General features: G+C 41.5%; 1 protein-coding gene across 1 annotated transcript in view; it reads left to right on the top strand.

Annotated features, from left to right (window-relative positions):
* The window catches only part of EREG (epiregulin), a 40,582-nt gene extending 26,691 nt beyond the window's left edge, over positions 1-13,891 (top strand). Inside the window, exons 3-5 of the mRNA XM_068232930.1 lie at positions 5,161-5,284; positions 7,385-7,531; positions 10,393-13,891. Of these exons, the coding sequence (XP_068089031.1) occupies positions 5,161-5,284; positions 7,385-7,531; positions 10,393-10,459 (338 nt within the window). The 3' untranslated portion in view covers positions 10,460-13,891. The remainder of the gene's footprint in view (positions 1-5,160; positions 5,285-7,384; positions 7,532-10,392) is intronic.
* Positions 13,892-15,654: the final 1,763 nt, after the last annotated feature.

Below are 15,654 nucleotides of genomic sequence, written 5' to 3' on the forward strand. Positions count from 1 at the left end.
AATTACTTTTACTATTGGGGCACAGAGGCTGGTTGTGCGCACTAAGACCAGCCTCTGTTGCCCCATCGTGTGCCTCCATGTCCCCCCTGCTCGCCGCTATACCCCCCGCATTGCTGGCGACACGCAGCGTGTCGCCAGCTCAATGTTTACCTTGCGCTGTCAGTCAGCGCTGCTCCCCTGCCTCCTCCGCATCGGCGCACCCGCCCGTGTCCCTTCCCTCCCGCTGATAGGAGGGAAGTGACGCGGCAGGTGGCGCCGATGCGGAGGAGGCGGGGGAGCGGCGCTGACTGACAGCGCAAGGTAAACATTGAGCTGGCGACACAGCCAGCAATGCGGGGGGTATAGCGGCGAGCAGGGGGGACATGGAGGCACACGATGGGGCAACAGAGGCTGGTCTTAGTGCGCACAACCAGCCTCTGTGCCCCAATAGTAAAAGTAATTCCCACCTCGGGTTCTCTTTAACTCTTCCTGTACTGGAAACAATATAAGACTCATATCTGTGCTACTGTTTTATTTCTTAGCTATACTACGCATACAAATCATTATATCATACGTTTATTTTCACTTCAGATTCCCTTAAAGTACACAAGAGTATTTTATTATTCATTGATGTAATACTGACACTTTTTCTGCAGTGACTTCCAACACAATTTAATGTTCCTTATGTAACGTAGGCCCAGTTTTGGATGGGATAGCATACCAGTATATTTTCTGATGTGGCATAAAATGTAGTGTTCCCTTGTGAAACGCACACTAACATTGTGGGGCTAGTGTCCTGTTGGGAGTGGAACTTGTGACATTAGTACTGCTAGTACTTAGTTATCATGCTGCCTGAGACAACTTGTTTTTCATGTAAAGTCTAAATAGTTAATGAATTTTGGATTTATGTATTCCATGGTATTTCACTGACATGTTTATCAGTCTCTGCCATTCCAGAAGAGCTTATTGTATTCATATTGTATTTACACACATGCAAATGAGACAGGGATAAGATGTGAAGAAAACATGCTGACAGCAGGAGCTGTGAGGAGTGGTCATGTGATGATCAGCTGAGCATCCGCTGGAAATGTTAGCTAGAATGACAGGAATTTCTTAGAACACAGAAGCTGATTAGATCTTAGAAATTACATGGCAGACAGATTTATTATCGAGGTACAAATATTTGGGCAGTGGCTGTTGAAAATAAAATGAGCACATGGACAAAATATAGTACACACAGTTTATGTTTTGCAGAGCTATGTTCATTGAGGGAGCAGCAGGCTTATTGTGAGGTATCCACACTCAAAATATGATTATTTCCTTAACTTTTTGAGCAAATAGTACTAAAATCTTAAATCGTTTAGCTCTTTGGTAGATACCACTGAACACCCATGTTTGTGCATCAGCAGAATGGCAGGTTCATGTGTGTAACTGGGCTTATGTAGGAGTCAAGGAACCGAAGGCTGCAATATTTATTTACTTCTGAACAATACCAGTTGCCTGACAGTCCTGCTGATCTTTCTGGCAACTAGTGTCTGAATCACACACCTGAAATAAGCATGCAGCTAATCTTGTTAGATCTTAGTCATTAACATCTCACCTGCATGTTTGTTCAGGGTCTATGGCTCAAGGTATCCAATACAGTGGAACAACAGAACAGCCAGGCAATGTGCGTTTAAAAGGAAATACATATGTTTGCCTCCATATGTCTCTCAACTCGGGTTACCTTCAAGTCAAACTGTAGTATGATCTTTTTGCTGAAGAGAAGGATATATTAGTTCCCAGTTGAAGCCCACACAGAGAATGCAGAATCCATGTAGCCATTGTCCTGTTTACTCAACTGCATAATTATCCTCAAAATATTACACTGACAAGAATGTGTACTGAAGAAAACTATTTGGATTGTTTTATTCTTTTTCTTGATTACTATTATTTTATGTTGAATAGTCACATATATTTAATATATTTAGTATAGTACTCTAAAGTATATTTGTGATAGGGGAAAGTTAGAGGTGAACATTGGATGGAATGTTGATCCACTTACTATGGTCTGTTATGACTATGCAGCTGAAAGACTCAGCAAATCCTATAGCCATGAAATCAGCATTATTTAGAACCTAGCAACCAGCTTTTACAAAAAAAGTGCAGTTATTATGGTCTCTGTAGTTCTGCAGCTGTTTTAATGGGAATTTATAGCAGTATTGATTTTTTTTTTAGGTTTTTCATTTATTTGTAAAACTAAAAATAGATATTTTAAAGTTCTTTTTAATCCTTTTTGAAAAGCAACCATAGCAGTATAAGTGTGAATTATTGAGGGTACCCATTTTGACCCTAATTATCCTACTAGTTTCAGCATCAGAAATGCTTCTTATATATGTTACGGCCAGAACCCAAAGTTTGGCCACTTCTAGTTCTGGCCGGCCACTTCGGGTTCTGGCCGGCCAATGTGCGAAGTGGCCGCTGCGCTGCGGCCAATGTTAGAAATGGATTGATTCCTGTGACATGAATGTATCTTCTGGCCGCAGCGCGGCGGCCAAACGTATAACCACTTAGTTAATTTATTGCAATTAAGCCAGCGGCAATGTAACAATTCAAGCCGCCGGCTTTTTATCTGCCTCTCTCTCTCTCTCCTCTTATGGGCAGCCGGCGGGGGACACGCGTGTCCCCGAGAGTCGTTCGTCGCACCAGGAAAGCAGAGCGGGGAGGCTGCAGACATCGCTTCTGCCAGCACCCGCTCTGCAAGAACGGCAGGATTCCCCTGCCGCGACGAACGACTCCGTGGGGGGGACACTGCGGCCAGAAGATACATTCATGTCACAGGAATCAATCCATTTATAACATTGGCCGCAGCGCAGCGGCCACTTCGCACATTGGCCGGCCAGAACCCGAAGTGGCCGGCCAGAACTAGAAGTGGCCAAACTTCGGGTTCTGGCCGTAACATATACATTGCTTTATAATCCCACCCTCCCAGAGATGTTAGTCTTATTAAGGTAGCCACACACGATACAATAAAATGATCCGATTTTACAGTAATTCGATAAAAACGATCGTATCCCTCGAAAAAATTGAAAGCTTTTTTTTTCATTCCACTGAAAAATCCGATCGGATTTCCCGTTTTTTTCGATTTAAATCGATCCGGAATGCCAGATATTTCTCTTCAATTTCTACAAAAGATTGTATGGTGTGTGTTGGATTGTTAATTTATTAATATACACACCCTAGCAATTTTCTCTGAGTTTCCAATTATTTTTATCATAATTGAGGAAAAAATTGAACATAGGTGTGTGGTACATTGGTCATATTTTTGAAATTCTTAAATTGAACAAATATTTAAAAAATTGTATGGTGTGTGGCCACCTTTAGGCTATGATGTCATGCAGACTTCTCCCCCAGAGCACTTTGGAAGATCATTTGATCATGTTCCCGCTTACTTCACTGAGGAAAAAAAAATATTCTACAGTGATTCACATTGCCAGCAGTAAAAATGCTGAGATCACTTATACATTTAAGAATGTTAATCAGGGTGAGATTTTACAACTGGCAAATATTGGTTAAATAATTTATAAATGAATATTGTAAAAAATAAGCAATTTTATGTATTAAGTTATATACAGTAAAGTTCCATTTTAATGAGGAACATGTATGTTAACCAGTTCGGCCTATCTGGACGAGCTTCCTCGTCCAAATAGGCACTGCTGCTCTGGCCGCATGGTGCGCGCGATCGGGCGCGCGTTCCCGTGCGCGTTCCCGCGCGCGTTCCCGCCGCCCGCCGCTAGCCCCCCGATCAGTGAATGTGAATATAATTCCCATTCACCGATCTAACTTCCCCGCAGAAATACCGACGCTTTCTATCCAGAGAGCGCGGTATTTCTGCCCCCAGAAAACTTCTCCCCTGCTTTTAAGTTCCTTGATGCGCGATCGTTCGCATCCAGGACTTTTTTCACTGTGGCCATCTTGTGGCCAAATAGTAAACTGCACCCACATACATTTTAAATTAACCAATATTATTATTTTACATTTAAAATAAGCAGTTTCCCTCCCACACCAAAAATTACCCACATACATTTTTTATTTAAAAAAAAATTTATTTAAAAAAAATACAATAAAAAAAAAACAAAAACAACATAAATAGTTACCCAAGGGTCTGAACTTTTTAAATATGCATGTCAAGAGAGTATGTTATGATATTATTTAAAATTATAAGCTTATGAATAGTGATGGACGCAAATTGAAAAAATGCACCTTTATTTCTAAATGAAATATCGGCACCATAAATTGTGATAGGGACATCGTTTAAACAGTGTAATAACCGGGACAGATGGTCAAATAAAATACATGAGTTTTAATTATGGTAGCGTATATTAATTTCAAACTATAATGGCCACAAACTGAGAAATAATGAATTTTTTTCATTTCTTTCTTGATCTTTCTGTTAAAATGCATGCAGAAAAAAATAATTCTTAGTAAAATGTACTACCCAAAGAAAGCCTAATTAGTGGTGGAAAAAACACGATATAGATCAATTCATTGTGATAAGTAGCAATAAAGTTATAGGCGAATGAATGGGAGGTGAACGTTGCTCGGATGCATGAGATTTTCAGCACTGCGGTGCTGAACCGGTTAAGGGCAAGGGCACATGGATGGCAGAACTACATGCTTGTCTTGCAATGCATCCTCTGATTTGCCAGCCAACCAGTGCCTTCTGGCATACACACTGAGACGTGCATGCAGACGGCAGATTTAAGCAACTGGGAGTTCCACCTGGCGCACCGCCTGTCTGCTGCCTGTGGGTAAGAGGTTTAAGTATCACAAATTAAAATGTAATATTTGTTTAGAGTTCCTCCTGGTAGATTGACTGGTAAGCTTTGTAAGTACAAGGTAGTCCTTGTTTTGCTGCAATACAGTAAACAGGAGATGCTGGTGATGAGAATACAGTTCTAGTTATCAGTCACTTTGCTTTAGAGACCTTTTACAAATCCCCTAATCACAACCTTTACCAGGTGGATGTGTACATGGAGCTCTAAATAAGATACATATACAAGTGATCTTTCATCCTTTTCTGAATAAGCATTTTTATGGTAAAGACAATATATGTAATAAAACAATAACAATGCTATATTTTCTTTTAAAGATAAGTGTATAACCTTTATGCTGTGATTAACAAATTTTTTTTGTTATTAGTGAAATCCACTGAAAGTCCACGTGTGTCAACAGTGAAGGTAGCAAAATGTGCACAACAAATGAGCGACTATTGCTTGAATGGTCATTGTATGTACCTTGTGGAACTGGATGAACACTACTGTCGGTGAGTTATTTCTACACAATAAATGATTCCATTCATCTGTTTGTTTAGAAAGTTCCCTGTATACTTATACTTACTGTGACAGTGTTATAGCTCTGTAGTATCTAGGACAGGCATGGGCAAACTAAGGCCTGCAGTCCATATCCGGCCCATGTAGTTTTAGGGCACATCTGGCTGTCTATGCTAGGCCAGGAGGCAACCTCATAGTGGGGGCACATCTGGCTATCTATGCTGGGTCAGTGAGAGGGGGCTACATAATACTGGGGCAAATCTGGCTATCTATGCTGGGTCGGTGGGGGGGGAGATACATAATACTGGGCCACATATGGCTATCTATGCTGGGTCGGTGGGGGGGGGGGGATACATAATACTGGGGCACATCTGGCTATCTATGCTGGGTCAGTGGGGGGGGAGATACATAATACTGGGGCACATATGGCTGTCTATGCTGGGTCCGGAGGCAACCTCATAGTGGGGGCACATCTGGCTATCTATGCTGGGTCAGTGAGAGGGGGCTATATAATACTGGGGCACATCTGGCTATCTATGCTGGGTCAGTGAGAGGGGGCTACATAATACTGGGGCACATCTGGCTTTCTATGCTGGGCTAGTGAGAGGGGGCTACATAATTCTGGGGCACATCTGGCTATCTATGCTGGGTAGGTGGGGGGGGGGTAGATACATAATACTGAGTCACATCTGGCTATCTATGCTGGGTCTGGAGGCAACCTCATAGTGGGGGAACATCTGGCTATCTATGCTGGGTCAGTGAGAGGGGGCTACATAATACTGAGGCACATCTGGCTGTCTCTGCTGGGTCAGTGAGAGGGGGCTACATAATACTGGGGCAGATCTGGCTATCTATGCTGGGTCGGTGGAGGGGAGATACATAATACTGGGGCACATCTGGCTGTCTATGCTGGGTCGTGGGGGGGGGGGGGAGATACATAATACTGGGGTACATCTGGCTATCTATGCTGGGTTGGTGGGGGGTAGATACATAATACTGGGCCACATATGGCTATCTATGCTGGGTCAGTGAGAGGGGGCTACATAATACTGAGGCACATCTGGCTGTCTCTGCTGGGTCAGTGAGAGGGGGCTACATAATACTGGGGCAGATCTGGCTATCTATGCTGGGTCGGTGGAGGGGAGATACATAATACTGGGGCACATCTGGCTGTCTATGCTGGGTCGTGGGGGGGGGGGGAGATACATAATACTGGGGTACATCTGGCTATCTATGCTGGGTTGGTGGGGGGTAGATACATAATACTGGGGCACATCTGGCTATCTATGCTTAGTCGGTGGGGGGAGATACATAATACTGGGGCACATCTGGCTGTCTATGCTGGGTCAGTGAGAGGGGGCTACATAATACTGAGGCACATCTGGCTGTCTCTGCTGGGTCAGTGAGAGGGGGCTACATAATACTGGGGCAGATCTGGCTATCTATGCTGGGTCGGTGGAGGGGAGATACATAATACTGGGGCACATCTGGCTGTCTATGCTGGGTCAGTTGGGGGGGGGGGAGATACATAATACTGAGGCACATCTGGCTATCTATGCTGGGTCGGTGGGGGGGGGAGATACATAATACTGGGCCACATATGGCTATCTATGCTGGGTCGGTGGGGGGGGGGGGAGATACATAATACTGGGGTACATCTGGCTATCTATGCTGGGTTGGTGGGGGGTAGATACATAATACTGGGGCACATCTGGCTATCTATGCTTAGTCGGTGGGGGGAGATACATAATACTGGGGCACATCTGGCTGTCTATGCTGGGTCAAGAGGCAGCCAAGCTCACTGTCATCTAGCCAAAGTGAGCCTGGAGCTCTAGGGGCCAGTTCAGTCGTTGCCGGGCAGATGCGAGGATGCAAGTTGGAATGAGGACAGGTAGATATGCATTCTGCAGCACGTTCTAAAGCCAGCTCTGTATACAGGGTATACCACTGTTGGTATATCAACCGGGATATGCTTACCCCTCCTACTTTACACCCAAAATTTGAGTGTCAAAGAGTCGGTTTATCCATGGTAATATACAGTATATCATTTAAAAGCAACAAAAAAAAACAAATACCTTTTCTCTTTATTTTAGGTGTGAGATGGGCTATCTTGGAGTCCGCTGTGCAAGTGTAGACCTCGTACAAAAACCAGCTGGTGAGGAATACTTGGCACTCACCATCTTTTTAACATCTATGCTACTTATTGTGGCTGCCGTGGCTGCACTATTTGCATTTAAATGGTAAGCTCTTTCAATATTACTATACACCTGCTATCATTAATGGACAATGTATGTTTTTTATAGTCTGTCAGCTACTTACACATCTGAAGTAATAGGTGTACTGTTCCATGCTATGAGGCTGGCTCACGCTGTTCAGAAGTGATTACAGGAGAAATAAGTGATCCATTTGCTAAACCTCAACTCAATACAACCCCCAGTCTTATGCTATTAAAAAATATGCCAAGAGTTAGCTTCTTGCTCCTTCAAACATCCAAAGCAGTGGCCACTCATCTGACCCTCTGACCACTGTGCGCAGGCACACTTTTGTGTAAGTCTCTGCCATGCTTTTCCATAGAGGTGAATGGGGGCTTGTTTCATCAATATCATAAGAGGTAGAGCTCCACTTCTGGGATAATGAAGAAGAATGCCGCTGGTTAAACAGATAAGTGTTTCAAGAACTGAATATAAATTGCCAGCTTTTTTTTAAACTAACCATTTAGGCATGGGTGCAGATGCTAGCAGTCAGAGAATGCTTTTCTTACAGTCTGAATTGGCCTGTTATGAACAAAAATGGTTCTTATTGAGGCTTCATTTTTAACTGATCAGTGACAGAGTAACTATGGCCATCGCAGACATGGACTGTAAAAGAGGACCTATAAAGTCTAGCTATGCAGGCAAGTTGTACAGTAACCCAAGACTAGCAATAGCTTTAGCCAATATAGCTTACATTACTGCAAATGTGCATTCCATTCCATTTACCTCTGTTGGGCTATTATAAACTAGTATATGGCACTGTTATCTGTAGTTTTGCTCATATACCGTTTTCTTTAAAGGGGACAAAGTCATAGCTCTGTATGCATTTCCTGGCATTTGAATTATACATTCCAGTTATAATCTACATGCATTATAAATATCAGCCTACGATGTTCTTGGTCTGAAGAAGCACTGAATTTTATAATTACTGTACACATATGTATGTGTGCAGTGCTGTTCTGTACATGTACAGGACAGAGCTGCCCCATCTTCGGAATCACTCGAGGACAGTAGTGCTTCCGAGAGCTCCAAGAGGGGGTATGTTTTAACGTGAGTGACAGAGCTGGAAAGAGGGGACAAAGAAAGGAGAGGGAAGATTCTATAGGATCCAGTGCCTTCCCTCTCTATAGGTATCTGACATTATTTTTTATGTCGCTACAGATTTGCTTTAATGCTAAATTGTGACATATTTTTAGAGCAATGCTAGCATAAGTCTTAGCAGTACAATTCACTTCATTATCGGTTGTTCAGTCAGACTATGAAACTGTCCATCTCAGTTATAATATTGAAGAATCATGATATTCTATAACATGAAAGAAAAAAGGAGTATGCTTAAAAAAGGCACCAGGGAAACTCGGGCACAGGGAAATTGTCAATTGTAGCACATCAGTACATTTATGAATACTCTACTATTTACAGGGAAGCAGGAAATTTGGGCGCATGAGGCAGGTGGACAAAAAGGGCGCCGCCATTCACTCCCATAATAAATATCGTTTCATGGGCGCCCAACAGGAAAAAAGGGCGCCGGAGAAAAATAACGTTTTAAAAGCGGCGCCCGGAGACTTTTAATGTTTTATAACTGCTTCTCATGATTACACATTATTTAATGATTTATAATTTTTAAACGTTATTTTTAAACGAAAAACAGTACAATATTTTTGTAAACCATTATTTTTAAACAAAAAACAGCACAATATTTTTTTAAAACGTTATTAATGCTTATCACAGGGGGGTCTTAGGTTTAGGCACCACCAGGGGGGGGGGGGGGTCTTAGGTTTAGGCACCACCAGGGGGGTATTAGGTTTAGGCACCACCAGGGGGGTCTTAGGGTTAGGCACCACCAGGGGGGTCTTAGGGTTAGGCACCACCAGTGGGGTTTTAGGGTTAGGCACCACCAGGGGGGTTTTAGGGTTAGGCACCTCCAGGGGGATGGTTAGGTTTAGGCACCACCAGGGGGGGTCTAGGGGTTAGGGGTAGGTACATGGAGGGTTCTGTGTGAGAGTAGGGTTAGGTATAGCTTTAGTAACATTCTTATTAATGTTTTATAAAACTTTACTATACATTTCACTTTTTAAACAGGGAAGATTAACGTTTTTACAATTGCCGATTTCATACACATTATTTAATGATTTATAACTTTATAAAACATTATTTTTAAACGAAATATAGCACAATTTTTTTAAACGTTATTCATGCTTATCGTTTAAAACCCTACGCCCTTTTTTCCCTGTGCCCTTTTTTAACGTAAGCATTTACGGTGTTCATTTTCTGTAACCACCCCCCCCCCCCCCCTGCATAAACCCTCTTCCTGATGCCTAACCTTAACCATGGCCCCTCACGCACTCCTACTTCCTGATGCCTAAATTTAACCGTCCCCCCCACACATACCCTCTTCCTGATGCCTAAACTTAACGACTGCCCCCTCATGCATTCCCCCTTCCTGACGTCTAACCTTAACTGCCTCCCCTTTCACAAACACCCCTCCTGATGTCTAACTTTAATTGTCCTGCAAAAAAAGCCCCACAAAAATGATAGGTGCCCCTGGTCGCCCAAACCCAACTTAAAACTGAACCAAAAAAAGAAAAAAAAAAGAAAAAAAGATAAATATTGGGCGCCAGCTTGCCACTAGTTTCTATGAAAATGAATGGTAACAAATTAATTACAGGCAACCAAAATCTTGGAAATCCGATTTCACAACAAAATCTTGAAAATTTAGCAATCTACTGCTCTGTAACAGCCTTACTATTGCATTAGAATTATCATTTGAACATAATCAGAGTTATCATAGTAGCAGAGCCTTAAATGTTGGAGGTATTAGGGATATTAATGTGTGCTTATCTTTTCTATAGGTATAAGCTTCGGAAATCCACTCAACCAGTCCAGAAATACAAGGAAGTCAGTACACAGAACTTATAAAATGCCTGCTTTCCATGAAGGTCAAAGAAAATGCAGAGATTATGCAGTGTTGATACGCAGCTGGTCCGTTGAACTACAGTCGGGAGAAAGGACCTTAATGAGAATTCATTTCCTTTATTTTTTATAGTCCAGTATTTATATATTTAGACTCAAGTTGTGCACTGCAGGTCAACCATGACTGTGTTATTGTTATTTGCATTCCTGTTAATATTAATATTAGGTGTATTATTCATGGCGATCCCATAATAATACATGTCTATGTACATATTTTACAGAATATTGTTTTTTGTTTTGTATGTTGAATTTAAGACATTTTTGTAATGAGATATTTATGTTCTTGTTGTTATGTAAATTATGTTTAAAATTATTTTTCTGCAATGTTTAATGGTAAGAGTGACTCTTGTTCTGTGTTTGGTGCAAAACAGTACTTTATGCTTTGACAGTCAGATCTGGTTCCAGATTTGTTCCATCAGGCCATCAATATGTACCTACAGTTATGTGATAGCCTTGTCCAATTCTTTCAGACCTTATCCAATAAAGTAAATTCATATCCAGCACAACTGTTGGCAAGTTTGGTCCAACTGATCAAATCTGAAACAGAATGTGACTGTGTATAGTTAGCCCAGAGCTGGTCATTCTCTGGCAGACTGGACCACCTAACAACCTAAATGAATTGCTTTAGAGTTTACTTTCAACAAATCTGATTGGTTTAGTTTGCGATGGGCAGAAGCAGTGGTTGTACATATGCACCATAAAAGACTTTGCAAGCCAGTATGTATGAAAAAAAGAATAGTATGGAACCTATATTTATATATGATGAAAATAAATGAATGCAGAAATATTTGCAAGGTACTTCCCTTTGGGTGCTTACTAACTGCTGAGGGATTGTCCTATACATGCTCAGTTTAAGTCTTAGCTTGCAAAATCCACATGGCTGTCTACTATATATGTGTGTGCACCTGTCTGTAGGATTAGAGTGAGCACATACACACAAACGTTTTCAAAATAGCTAACTGGGCAGTGCTGATTTTAAATGCACAACTGCCCATGTAGCTTCCATGCTGGAATCCCTGAAGGATAGCCAGTAGGCCTTTTTAAAATTCAGATACTTTCAACTCATCAACTAATACTGCGATAGGGGAGACAGGATACACTGGAGGCCTTGCTGGGATGTAGGCCCACCAAAGAGGGAACAAAATGACAGAATCTTCAACCTGCTGTAGGCAGATTTAACAGTGTTATGTGATTTCTGGACTAGTCAGTGGTGTTTCAGTGGGCAAATGTAAAGTGTAAATGCACTTATAATTAAGCATGCTTAAAATGTCTTACTTGACCCTGGTCTAGAAAGGGGTATTTCTTCTTATTTTAATATATAGTACTGGCATGTCTCCAGTATGTACAATATAAGCTGTTATCTTACACCTAAAAAAGCTCAGGTGTGTATACTGATCCCTATTCTTGTTTTACCATGCTCCTTTCTGGTAAACTTTGTCTGCACTGCTTATCATCCCCGTGTACATCTTATGAGTACTTCAACACATACTGAATACAGAGTACAGGAACTGTTATGAGTTTCTTTCTTTCTGTAAACAGTTTCTGTCGCATGCTAGTACTTTAAAACAGAAATAAGATCAGTAATGCAAGTACATTGGTTGACTAAATAAGCCTTATTTTAAAACCTTTTTGAACTGTATGTTAGTATAAGTACATTACTGTTTTAAAGACTGTAAATGAATGTGCCTTTAGGGCAGAAAGAAGGAGGACGCATCACTGTTTGGGCAATAATAAAAACTAAACAAATGCTTTTTTTTATCTCTGTTAAAATAAAGTATAAACAAACATTTTCAAACAAAGCCTATATTGTTTATATTGTTGCAGAAAAGCTACTTCTCTGGGTACTAAAAACATGCAAAATTGGTATGTTATGATACAAATGGCTGTATCATGGTAGACCTATAAATATGCCACCGGGAGATTCGGGTCAGGATGAAGTCAATATACACCTTACCCTGCTCCTGCACAAGTCCCGGCGGCGTTAATTACTATTCCCCTACCAGGTCCACGTGGATGGTGGGGAATGATGTAATTCAGCTTCCAGCTATTGCTGGCGGCCAAAAAACAGTGTTTTAAAAGTAATTTGAGTTCTGTCTTTTGACGGCGCCGAAGTTACTCACTGAGCGCCGCTATAACAGTAATTCCTATTATGACCTATGGTGGCGCCGGCTGCGCCCAAATCTCTAGCCTTACACTATCTAGCCTTGCGTCCTTGTGTGTTGTGAGTTTTAATCACAATGTAATGTTGGGAGAACTTGAGAGTCTATTATGGGTTTTGGAACTTATTTTTTCTTATTTGGAAATTTGTACATGCACATTTATTTCTTCCACAGTAAAGTCCTGTTCACAGTGGGGCACTGCGGTGCGACGCAACAGAAGCACTGTAACGCAAAAACTTACGTTAAACCTATGGGACATTCACAGAGCGTCTGATGTGGTGCAATCTAATTGGGTGCGGTGTTGCTTAGGGTTGATTCTCTAACCTAATACGCGCAACTAACCTGTTACTCACGCTATGACACTAACGTGCCTTAAATGTAAGTCCTTGCATGATACGCGTGCTACTGCGTAGCGTGCATAATTAAGCTTGGTCAGAGGAGCCCACGCTATGCTGCGGTAGTGCAGCATAGCTAGTGCTGGTAACTTACGCCAGCTAACTGATAACCAATAACGAGCGCTCCACTTGTCCCGCCCTGAGCTCCTTCGAGTCCAGTGGCTTTAAAGGACATAATCCCTACACTTTGATTGGCCCAACAGGCTGTCTGTCAAGTGTGCACTACCATAGCATAGCATGCGCTCCTCTGACTAAGCTTAATTATGCACGTTACGCTGCCACTAGCGCATGTAGCGTGCACGGAATTTCAATTAGGCGATCTAGTGTAAAAGTACGAGTAACAACAGGTTACTTGTGCTAATTAGGTTAGTGACTCAACCCCAAGGTGTGTTACCATATAAGACGCATGTTACAGTGAAGCATACTGTATACTGTATGGGCAGCACGGTGGCGTAGTGGTTAGCGCTCTCGCCTTGCAGTGCTGGGTCCCCAGTTCGAATCCCAGCCAGGGCACTATCTGCAAGGAGTTTGTATGTTCTGCCCGTGTCTGTGTGGGTTTTCTCTGGGCACTCCGCTTTCCTCCCACACCCCAAAAACATACAGATAAGTTAATTGGCTCTCCCCTAAATTTTCCCTAGACTACAATACATTCACTATACAATACAGACATAGACATATGACTATGGTAAGGATTAGATTGTGAGCTCCTTTGAGGGACAGTTAGGGACAAGACAATATATATATACTGTACAGCTCTGTGCAAGATGTCGGCGCTATATAAATACTAAATAATAATAAAATAATAATAATAATACTGTACTATATTCATTTACTGTGTGCTTTACTCTATGCAATGCTACCCAGAGTGGAGGGGTGTGTGGGGGGGGGAGGGGGGAGGGTTGGCATTGGTAATTACAGTCCTATCATATTTATTTGAATGTGAACAGTCTGATAGGTGCAAAAAGCAAATGCTGTTTCTATTTTGTTTAAAAAATAGCATTATTAATTTGAATTACTACTTAAGCTAAGGATCTAATCAATACTTTTAACCAGCTCAAAACCAAAATGACTGTGCTGATATTTATTTAATTTGGTGTTACTATTTCTGTGTCACAATGCAGATTAGAATATTTTCTACATTTTTGATGCAAAAAAAAGCAGTATTTGTGCTTGAATAAACATGCTATTTATTATGTGGCTGATGGGGAGGTAGATTGGCAAATAATCACCAGACTACCATTATGTACAATCTAATTATGCAGCATAAAATGTCCAGACCCCATGGTTCAGGTCAGCTGTGATGCCAGTGTGGGGGACAGGCGGAGATCAGAAACTGCTGTGCTAGACTTTAAAGACACACATGGAGTTAGAGGATTTCGTGTTCACACAGTGAGATCATCCAGTGAGGCACTGACAAGGCTCCATGATGGGCACTGTTAGGACTATGGTAAGAAGCATAGATGTAGAAATAGTATTAGACCAATATGTTACACAGCGTTCCACCATGCTTTCTCACTGCAACCATTCACAAAACAGCATGTAGTCAGAAGTGTAGCTTAGGAGCTCTGAGCCCCAGCGAGAGTTTTGGGCCCCCTCAAGTGCTTTATACATAATTCATATGGAACACCAAAACCTGCCCAGCACAGCTGCAATGTCAGAGAAGTGTAGGCTGGGAAGGAGAACAGTCTATTAATGGTTACAACTAATCAAAGATTAGGTACCTGATCATTACCAGCTTAGCGCCAATAAAGAGCTAATACAGCAGCTGAAGGAAGCCCCTCTGGTCCAAGGGCTCTGGTGCAGTTGCTACCTCTGCATCCCCCATTGCTATGCCACTGCCTGTAGTTAAATCTTCTGAATATTCCTTGTTCATTTGTGGGAATGGGCATAGGGTATTTTGATTTTTGCTACACTGTCATTAAGCTTCTTTTGCAATACCTGTTTATAAGTGTGAGCTTCCTCTGGGTTATTGCACTTTACACATTGCTCTTTTTAATGAGCAAGTCCTATTTCTTGTAAACAGTTCTGTTCAGTAAAGAACTGCCAGCCAAGGTGCTCAATTCACAAAAACACTGAGGTTTTAATTTTTACAACAGCATTTTCCCCATCTGTGTAATCTTGCAACTGTCTTATAGTAACATGACCCCATATTCCTAACTACTAACCAGCTACCTTACAACTTTCTCTTTGTTATTTTTTTACTCTAGTCCCCAGATAAGCATAACAGTGTCATTTGAAAGCATTTTCTTTCTTTTTTTTAATTTAAAACAATCCCATGCAAATGCAAAAGAAGCAGATCTACTATAATTTGCGGTATCTTCCTACTGCTACTACTACAATTTCAAATACCTCGTGAATTTTGTTTGTTCTCTGTATTTGGGACACGTAATTCATTTGCTCCAATATGGTTAACATGTATATAATACCTACTATTATTTCTACCCTAGTCAGTACTAGAACAGTTATGTCAACATTTACTGATAATTTATTCTATGAATTAATTGTTGTTTATTGACAGGAAAATAAAATTCACTTGATGTGTTAAGACAATTGCAATTTTTTTGTCAAATGGTTGTCTTTAAATAAA

The sequence above is a fragment of the Hyperolius riggenbachi genome, chromosome 1 (genome assembly GCF_040937935.1).
Source record: "Hyperolius riggenbachi isolate aHypRig1 chromosome 1, aHypRig1.pri, whole genome shotgun sequence".
NCBI classification, from domain to species: Eukaryota; Metazoa; Chordata; class Amphibia; order Anura; family Hyperoliidae; genus Hyperolius; species Hyperolius riggenbachi.